At 35.5% G+C, this 10505-nt stretch overlaps 1 protein-coding gene and 1 pseudogene across 2 annotated transcripts; both read right to left on the minus strand.

Annotated features, from left to right (window-relative positions):
- Positions 1–1357: 1357 nt before the first annotated feature.
- LOC143553584 (uncharacterized) lies at positions 1358–1826 on the minus strand. The gene is made up of 2 exons (XM_077043551.1): positions 1691–1826; positions 1358–1638 (listed from the first exon to the last, which is right to left on the minus strand). The coding sequence occupies exons 1-2, from the start codon at positions 1824–1826 to the stop codon at positions 1358–1360; spliced, it is 417 nt and encodes a 138-aa protein (XP_076899666.1).
- A 516-nt stretch (positions 1827–2342) lies between these two features.
- LOC143553604 (very-long-chain aldehyde decarbonylase CER1-like) lies at positions 2343–8416 on the minus strand (annotated as a pseudogene). The gene is made up of 10 exons (XR_013138855.1): positions 8199–8416; positions 7309–7529; positions 6326–6558; positions 5898–6117; positions 5042–5420; positions 4854–4961; positions 3378–3578; positions 3170–3271; positions 2636–2809; positions 2343–2553 (listed from the first exon to the last, which is right to left on the minus strand). The product of XR_013138855.1 is annotated as a very-long-chain aldehyde decarbonylase CER1-like (transcript).
- Positions 8417–10505: the final 2089 nt, after the last annotated feature.

Genomic DNA, 10505 nt, shown 5'->3' on the forward strand with positions numbered 1-10505 from the left:
TTACATGCTTGAACCCCGTGTGTGATTTGCTTTTGTGAATTGTTTGAACTTTAAAATATTTGCTTGTTTGACATTAAAAACGAAATCATTGCTAGTGTGATCAGCACTCTTAATAGCTACTTCATAATTTTAGAAATTAATTACATGTTACACTGACCACATACTCCTCGTGGATATGATACCTGACTTACCATAGCTACTTAGGTTAATTAGGTTTTTGCATGACTCTAGCGACGGTCATCAAAATGGCGTCGTTGCCGGGTAGTTAGTGCGCTTAGTGTTTTAGTGTTAATTGATTTCTTTGTTTAACTTAGTTTAATTTAGTTTTCATTTTATTTTTAGTGTAGTTTTATTTTCCCATTTTACGCGGGGTGTGTTATTTGTGTAGGTAGCAGGTTTATGCACACCCGCCATTCAGGGAGACGGTCTCCACTGATTTACGAGCCAGAAATCGAACGGTTAGCTCGGCAGATTCTGGTTCTGATTTGATTTTGGTTCTGATTTCAGCAATGATTTGATTTTGCAATGATTTGATTTCAGGTGAATATATAATATGTTTGAACATTTGGTTCTGAAGTTCAAGCATGTAAAATCAAACCCATTTTGTCTCCATTTTGTCTGATTTCTTTGTCAGATCAGCAATGATTTGATTTCTTTGTCTCTATTTTGATTTGAAACACCAATGATTTGCAAAGAAACCAATGATTTGACACACCAAATCATTGCTAACACACCAAATCATTTTGGTGTGTCAAATCAAAGAAATCAGAACCCGTTTTGTCTCCGTTTTGATTTCTTTGTCAGATCAGCAATGATTTGAGTGCTGATCTCCATTTTGATTTCTTTGTCAAATCATTTTGTCTCCATTTTGTCTCCATTGCAAATCAAACCAAAATCAAATCATTGCTGATCTGATTTCTTTGTCTCCATTTTGTCTGATTTCAAGGAGATTGTTGTTATTTACATGCTTGAACTTCGGGTGTAATTTGTTCTTGTTAATTGTCTTAAACTTGATTACTTGTTTGTTTAATTCTAAACTCAAATCATTGCTAGTGAGATCAGCACTCGACTGCTACATTATAATATTATAAATTGATTACATGTTACACTAACCACATACTCCTCGTGGTTCGACATCTTACTTACCCTAACTAGTTTAAGGTGATTAGGATCCCTGATTATTGTTGTTTTTGACTAGATAGCGAAAGTCTAGCAACAAGAAGCAATCGGCTCCCTGAAGCTGATCGAAAAGATCATTGATGCGAGGAAGCGGATAACGGTTCTTGATTTTGAGTTTATTGAGCTCAAGATAATCAATACACATGCAAAAAGAGCCATATTTATTTTTCACAAAAAATTATGGTACGTCCCATGGAGAAGAACTTGGGCGAATAAAACCTTTGTCCGAGAGTTCTTGTAGTTGATTTGAAAGTTCTTGCAATTCAGATGATGTAAGACAATAAGGTGCTTTGGCTACTAGATTTTCTCTGGGTACAAGGTCAATATGAAATTCGACTTGGAAAATAGGAGGAGGTACAGAAACGTCATCAGGAAAGACATCGGGAAAATCGTGCACAACCGGAATATCTTGGAGCTTCTTCTTGACATAATCTTTTTCCACCACGAGACGAGAGCATACTTCTTATGCAAGTAACATTGAGTTTGAAAAAAGATATGAGGTTAAGCTTACAGGTAGGCAAATCACCGAAAACGTTAAGAGTTCTAGCGTCGTTGAGATGTATATGAAGAAATTTCTCGAAACACACAACTTCGGCAAGATTTAGATAGAGCCAATCCATGCCAACAATGACGTCGAAACTACCCATTTGCAGGAAGCGGTTTCAGTGTAATTGAGATCTCGGATCTTGAGTGTGTTCGGTTTATTTCCTAGAAAGGAAAGAAAGAGATAGTAGATGTGAGAGTTGGTGAGAAAGTAGATAAGGTTTTTGTTAAATGTTAAGTTGTATGGGCATGACTCCACTATTTATAATAGGAGACATGTCATGCTTGTTTTCATTTATGTGCCCTTAAAGGGCTTTGTTTACATGGGCCAAGCCCAGACATTATTACAAGGTAAACGAAAGCTACATAATAGTAGCATTAACAACACTAAATAATACAAAAGATTGATCAACAAAATAGGGCTCAACACTATAGGACAACATATTATATATTCACTTGAAACTAATAGCAACTGCAGTATTATGACTTGACATTAGTCACCATATAGAATTGGCTTTTTGGATAGAATTCATGGACTTCCTTCAGGTGTTTAGCATCACACCGTTTACATAATTCCAGACCAGGAAACAACAAAGCAAGCACGCACACCCTTATTTAAAAATTTGAAGTCTTAAGTAAACACTGAAACATAAACACATAGATTAAGTGCATGATTTCATGATAGGGCTAAACCCATGTCGAATATTGGCGTCCCAAACTTTTTCGACGTTATAAACTTCATTCCCACACGCGTTCACATTCCAGCCTTCTAACCCCATGAAGTATCCCTGCAATTCTCCACGCACTCATCACCCTTCTTGGCAACCAATTCTGTTAAATACACCAAAGTTTAGCATTATCAAGTTAAATGGCTCAACCATGAAGACCAAAATTAAGTTAAATGAAGTCTAACCTCACAAGAATCAACATTCTCAAGATGTTTGGGAATGAGCATTGAAGGTTTGGTGTAGTAAAAGCAATCTTTGCGCACTTTCTTTGGAGGAAACTGAGAGTAAGGAATAATTAGGGTTCCTTTTGATGCCTTCTTTTGTTCTTCTTTGCTTAGTCCTTCTCCCACCAACCATGTCTTCACAAATCACCCAAAACAAACAAAAAGAAATATAAGCTATAACCAAATTAACTTCTCTTTGAATGTTGCAAGTAGAGAATAGCTCGTGGATCGTAGTTTGCTTGAAATCAACTAGTAGAAATTTTTAGTTTATGAGAGTTGCCTGTTAGACATTTCAAGTTATTTGGTCGAGTTGGCTCAAGTTTAGTATGTGTCGCATTTGAGCTTATTTAGAAGTTTGATAAGGTGATTACAAGCTGAGCCGAACTTACTGGCTCGATTGAATAGGCCTAGTTGTAAGCACTCATTTGTGGTATCTTTCATGTTTCTTTTCTTAAGATTTTAGTGCTTTTTTTCAATGTGTACGCTGATTGCTACCTTTTGAGTGTAAACGCTTGAAAAGACCAGCTTCTCATGGTCATCAAAAGATTTAAGCTTGGATTTCAACATCTCATAATCCTTCTCTTGAGTTAGGGCAACCTATGTAACACAAGATAATGTTTTTAGGGTCTAGACTTCCATTTTGTAACATATCATAGTCCATATTTTCGTTTATAGCATTTGTGATATTGGTAAGTGAAATTACCTGGATGCCCTTTTGACATAGAGCTAAAGCAAGGTAGGAAGCAATCTTATTGAATTTTCCCCTAATGACAACTTGTGTGGTCCCTCTTGGAATGCTGTTTACGACTACTGCAACTGCTAAACTACTCCCATCCACCAACTTCACTTTTAGTTTTGGGTTTCTTCTTATGAATAACTCCCCACTGTTATTCAATTCCTCCCCCTAAAAGATTACAAAACTATACTCAATTTAAGCGTCAAAACCAAAAAAGTAACTAAATAGATAAATAAGTCTTATAAACAATAGAAAAGGTGGTATCAAACAAACCCAACCAACTAGAATTGTGACCCATCTTATATAATCTAATGAGTAGAATATAGTCAACAACGAGGATTTAATCCTTCAAGAGCATCATCATGTGCCTAGGCGACACGTTCGGTCATTTGGAAAAGCTAGCAGTTAAAATGAAAAAGGATGGAAATTTTCAATAGAATATATAGTTATTTCAGTTGGGAACCGTGTTGTTACATATGAGTTTACAATGTAGTAAAAAATGCACAAACCATGGAAAGCGAGTGCACGTTAAGATAGACACAGTGATAGGCCAAGGATTTTTTTTTCATGGGTGCCAAATCAGGGACAAACAAAATTTTACGGAGGCAATCGTGATTTTTGGGTATAGTATACACTAATATCTTTTTTATCTAAGGTCCGCACTAGAGTAGAGGCAAGACAAGGACCTTCCTCTAGGTGTACGTAAACGTTTTTCTTTACGTCTTGTGCCTAGGTGACACACTATTTCAGTTGGAAAAACTAGCAATTGGAAACAAAAGGTTGGGAATTCTAAGTTCTTCAAGGGAATAGTTATTTCATCCGAAAAGTTTGTATTATACCATTATTAATTGTATATTGTAGTCAAAACAACAACACGATGCGCACACCTAGTGATACTACTGCATATAGACGAGGCGAGGACCATTCTCTAGGTGAGGCACAAGCTACACTTTCTTTTTAACTTGTTTTAGATCTAATTTTCTATGATTATTACTAATCTATTCTATTTTCTATAGCATTACATATTTTTGTTTGTCTCAATCAGGGCCGGCCCGAGGGCCGGTGAAAACAAGTTAGGGCTTTAGGCCCACACTTAATTAATACTTCCAAGTAAAAATATATATATATATAAATATATTATAATGGGAAAATTAAATTCAAAATAATGTAGTAGTGTAATGGTATGCTTGGTTGTTACTAAAATATATATATGTCATGAGTTCAAAACCTGTACTAAATAATTTTTTTTGTACAATTTTTTTTCTTAACAATTGTCATAAAAAGGCCTCAAAATCTTATTTCGATTTAGGCCTCCACATTCATTGAGCCAGCCCGGTCTCAATCATACACTATTTTATGCCTTGGGCCTAGGCGTAACACGAACACTTGCAACTTTTGAGTAACACGGAATTGATATCTTCTAATAAAAATTTGTGTAGTAGCCTGATTAAGCAGACCAAGACAGAAAGCCTTCACACCCTTTGCATCAGCTTCTAGTATAGCTTCCTCAATTAGGCCATTGATGCTCTGTCTTTGCCTTTCCATTGAGTACTACAAATAAATTCAAACAAAAAAATCTAAATAATAAAAGATAAGGAAAAAATTGATAAATAAATAATCGATAGGCATACTTGTATCATGTATTTCGATATGGCCCAAGTTTGTAATTTGAGCGTTTTAAAGACATTTCTTTCGACGGTGAATGTTTTTCCGTAAACCTGTGTGATCAACATAGACAACACCGTGACGGGTGATAGAATCCACAAGTACCACTTGGAGGAAGTGTGTGGTTTAGAAGCCAAGGAGGCAAACCCGAGCCTCATGTGATAGATCGAGTCAAGTGTTGTTAGATGTGTTAGATAAACAACATTTGGTGATTCTTCCTTTCGTTGGAGCGACTTCTCATACAATGTCTCTGTAGATTTGTCCATTGTGCCATACAAGTAGTCATAGAATGGCATGAAAAGCGAGTAGTTTGTTCGAAACTGAGTATGGTGTAAAGAGTGGTACCTACGATGGAAAGCATAAAAGCACTTTTAACTCGAAACGGTCTAGGTAATAAAATGTGTGTATCAGCAGCGCATAATGTGCGTGATGCGATTCCATGATGCACATGTGATGTAGTCAATACTAAATATTATTTAGTTGAACAATATTTGAACAAATTAGACCATCGATTGACAATGAGTTTGAGAATCAAAACAAATTAGACCATCAAATGAACAAATCTGCCTAGATATGATGAAAATTATGCAATTTTTAGTGTTTAAAAGTTAAGAACTTATTATAATATTATCCATAAATAATCTTTTACTATTATTTTTTAATAACAAACGTCTCACTTACGATGGGCACACATCACAAAATAAAAAATTGTGCACCATGCATCAGAGCACCACGCGCTTTTAAAACCAAGGATACAATTTAAGTATAGCAGTAGGATAGATAGAGGATAAGTCCAATTAAAGCCGAAGGAGTGTGACTTACGATGGGGTATACATGATGTACTTGAGAGGAGGGAACATAGCAAAGAGTGATCTTGGAATGAACTCAAAGTTGCAATGGCCCATGTTATTCATCAAATCAATAAATGTCACGTACCCCATAACCGCAACCACAGATGCCGTACCACTCACGACTGTTGTCATCAATGGGATCGCAAACAATGCAAAATATGAAATGTGTTCCGCAAATGGATGAATCACAGCTGCGATTAAAATACGTTGCACTAAATGATCATAATACGTAACTTGTTCAATAAACAATTGTGCCTCAAGTTGTTGTGCATTGTGTACTAGATGATTATATTTCTAGCTTTCGTAAACGGTTGTTCCATATGCTTACATAAACGTATTACTAATATAGTATATTTAGATATCTATATATTTTTATTTAGAGAAAGGAGAGAAGTTTACAAGTGATTGGCTCGGTGACTATGGAGGAATGGTGATGAGAATGATAGCGATTGTAGAGGAAATGGTGGTGAAGAGCTCTATGAAGCCAATAATATAAGAATTCTATCGGGCCAACATGGAGCACAATAATAATAATGATCCCATCCAACCTCCACACGGGTAAGCGTCTAGCCTCTTCCATATAGTAATTTGCCAAATAGTTCAATAGCCCATTGAATATTATCTGGTCATCCCTGAAAAAGACAAGTTATGTATTTTTATTTTATAAATAGCATGATTATTATATTAAAGAAAGTGTTACGTAAAGATAAAACTTATATAAATAGTAAAGGTGTTCAATATTCGATTGCAAGCTAACTAAACCTAAATTATTAGTAATCGTAACGGATATCATATTCGGTTTTCAGTTTTATTTTTAGACTGAAACCAAAATTTTGATTTTCGGCTCTAAGAGTTTGAATTCGGTGCAAACCAAATAAATCGAACAACATTCAATAGGTATCTAAGTTTTGTTGTCTGGCTAATCCGGTAACAATTTTACTTAAATCTTATCGGGCAACCAACCCGATAACAAATGATGGTTATTTCGTTTCTTTGGGAAAAAAAAACCTTTATACCAAATAAAGTGAAATGAGTAAAGTTGAACATATGAACACCCCTAGTAAGCTTTAGATTTACATGGTGTATAGAAGCATAGATTAAAAAAAGTTATACTTAAAAATGTTTATTTTCTATTATACTTAAATATTAATAATTAAAAATGGGTGAAGTTGATCTATGTATGAAATTTCGAATTTTATTTAACTATGCATTAGTTAATTGGTTTTTTAAATAATATTCTATAAACTTCTTATGACTCTAAGCTAAGTTTAATAAAAATAAAAAAAGACTTGTTGATTACTTTTTAAAGTTGGTTTTAAAAATGTATTCTAAAAACTTGACTTCTAACGTTATCAAGTATAAGGGAGGGAGGAGAGATGAACCAATCTCTTTCACGATCAACTTGTTCTAACTCAATAGTCTTGTCAACGATTCGGTTTTGGCCTTTTGCGGTCTTGTATCGAGAGAAGGAAATCCAAATTTGATTATGAAGCATTCTCGTCATGAGTAAAGGAAGAACGAGAATAGCCGTTGAATCTCTCATGCTTGCATAAGTCACAAAGTCGTAGATGCTCTTCCCTACCCATGGAGCCAATACCACATACTTCAATCATGACATAAAATAAAATAATAAAATTGTTAATGGAGTACTACATCTAAATAGTACAAGCATTAAAAGAGTTTATTTGAAAGTGATTACTTAATTAACCCACTCTACATGATAAATAACTAGGGATGTGAATTTCTAATACAACTCAAACATGACACAAGCTTGACATGAACTCTCAGGTTTATGTTTAGTCAAAACGAGTTCGAATTAGTTTTAGTTCAATACAAACACAAATGTGGTCCAAATTGGTGAGTTTTACAAGGTTAGGGCTATCTGGTTTAACGGTGATTAAAACTTTTAAGTTAAACAGGTTAACGCTCGCTCCCAAATGGGCTGTTGCAATGGCTAAAGTAGTAGTAATGACTGCCCTTTAACAAAATGGAGAGGACTTAAATCTTGGAAACACGTTTAAAAGAAAAAAAGAAAAGAAAATAAGTTGTCTCTAGATCCTTCCATCATGAATTTATAAGATTTTAGGATTCAACCCGACCCCGTTAAACCAGTTAACAACAACACCGCATATTCTTAAACTTTGAATAAATAAAAACAAACACATATTTAAAAATTGCATACTACTTGTAGATTTGAAATAGTTTTTGGATGTACAAGTAACAAAGCATTCATGAAGTAAAGGGTTGATGGTGTCAAATAAAGGATTTGTACCTTGAAGCTTCCAAGTGGTTTCCATGGCCAATCTGTGAGAAAACCAGGAGTGGCAGCCATTGATGAACCCAATTCAAACTTGTGTTGTTTTGTATATTGTGGTTGGGTTTATACTTGAATTTATAGATAAATATTGTCAAGCTTTTGGTGACGTAAATGGAAAAAAGAGAGGAAATGTGATGTAGTTATCGGTACGTGTCGTCTGGGGATTTTAATGCATATGAAGAAAATAAAAATATCAACTTCAAAATAACATATAAAAAGTTTATTATGAATAGTTTTTATTGTTTTGATGAAGTTCTTAAAAGTTTTATGTATGCATGCACTATAATATTTTTTGCATTTCTCGTATTGATGAGATGTAAAATGGTTAGGGTGTGAAGTAAAATGTTAGAGACCCGGCAATGCAATATAAAAATTTAGTTGTTCAGAAAAATATATTATTTATTTTATCTGGACATATTTTAGACAAGTCACAAATTACAAACCCGACCTAGGTTCAACCTTCTTGGTATGATTGTAGTAAAAGTCCCTCTAAACATATTTTCATGTAAAGATCAATCATCCCTTAACTTCTCCCATGTGACATTAATCATCCTTGTTTCCTATGCTATTTTTATATATTGTGAAGTAAATTTATTGATTTCTTTAAAAAAAATACCCTTAAAAGTCTACAATAAATTATTTTTTTTCCTGTTTAAACATATGAGAAAAGGATTTTCGTCAAGTAGGTTTCTTTCTAAACGTCAATATTTTTTTTTGCACGTCCTTTATTGAAAAGGAAACTTACACCATTATAACCGTGCTTTTTATATTTCATATTTGTTATCTAAAAATTTAAAAATAATTGTGTTGAGTTTTTAGTTAATTGACTATTGTCTTTTTTTCAAATATAATATTATAAATCACGAAGTGTTGTTTTTTGTTGTATCGTGTGGGCACTCTTCTAGTGTGTGTGTATGTGTGTTAAGTTTAAGGATAAAAAAAGTACTTTAAAAATATATATTAAAGAATTTAGGCTATATATGCAATCTTAAATTATATAAAAAAAATAACAATGTTTAAGGCTTGGAATCTTAAAGTTTAGCGTTCGAAACTAACTTAATGGGGTTTTTCACAATCGTGAGTTTCCTACTTGATGGTGTTTTCTGGGTTAGTCAGGTATGGAACGTCAAAATCAATATAGATAGTTGTCAGTATCCCGTCTCACAAAAGCTCGCTAGAATATTAAGGGTAATTGCATTATTAAAAATATTATTATATATATTAAAAGAACATCTCAAAATCTGTTGGATAAATGTGTACATTTATTGAGGCTGCATTCTTGATCAGTTTATGTGCACTTTCACTTTTATGGACTCCCGCCCGATCTCTGTAATTGATTGAAGAAACACTAACCGGACCCCGGACAGATTACTGGTAACCTGGGGGTTGGATAGCTGTTTCCCACGAGGGATTAGACCCTTGGAAGATGGTTCTTCTGATAACCTGCAAAACAGACACCGTGAGCTCGTCACTGAGAAGGGGGGGGGGTTCCTCCTTGTGACCACCCTCCGGCGTGAGAATCAGACTAGATTGCTCTTTAAATATAAAAGTATATTAAGAGATTGCTAGAGCAGATATCAGGTATATTATGATGATAATATGATAATGTAATGTTATTGGATAATACCAGATAAGATCAGATGGTCATACCATTTGGGGTATTTATAGCCGAAGGTAGGTTTCCAAGGAGGTATGGCCGGCTGCAACAGTGTTCCTGTTCATCAACAGTAGCCTACGCACGTGCCCTGCTGGTAGTTGGTGGGCAGGCAGTGGCTGATAGTGACCAGGCCTGCTGCACACTATTCCCTTTCTACCAACTGCCGGCTACGCACGTGGTATGACATTAGTTGGTGAGTAGGCAGCGGCTAATAGTGATACAGTACAGGAGCATGCTGCTCGCCATACTGTATCAGTGAGCTGTCGTATCTCTGATCAGATCTTTCGCCCATACCTCGTCAGGTACAGTAAAAGATCCTTCAGTATACGGACTGGCTTGGCGGGAGTATTCCCCCTCCCGCCTCTGTGCGGGATCGCTCCCGGCTTGGCTCATTCCTTCAGGTGACACTGAAGGATCGAGAGCTAAGTACCTTGTGCGTGTAGCCATGCTGCGCGGGTGGCCTTCCCTAATGGCTTGTATCCGAGGCTGCGGGAACAGGCGGAGTCCTTCACCATTGGGAGGCATTTCCTGCGGGACCAGCTTGCGTACTGCGCGTAAGGACGTCACGTCTCTGAGCATGGTTTGGTCCTGCGGATGCAGTTGGT

The sequence above is a fragment of the Bidens hawaiensis genome, unplaced genomic scaffold, assembly GCF_021521415.1.
Source record: "Bidens hawaiensis isolate Kalapana, Puna unplaced genomic scaffold, B.hawaiensis_p1.1 tig00017340_1, whole genome shotgun sequence".
NCBI lineage: Eukaryota > Viridiplantae > Streptophyta > Magnoliopsida > Asterales > Asteraceae > Bidens > Bidens hawaiensis.

What these genes read in the sequence shown, in the direction of transcription:
- LOC143553584 (XM_077043551.1), bottom strand. Translation starts at nt 1,826, where the DNA reads ATGGGTAGTTTCGACGTCATTGTTGGCATGGATTGGCTCTATCTAAAT. An exon ending in TTTCGGTGATTTGCCTACCT is followed by an intron (nt 1,639 to 1,690) that starts GTAAGCTTAACC and finishes TTGCATAAGAAG; the next exon opens with TATGCTCTCGTCTCGTGGTG.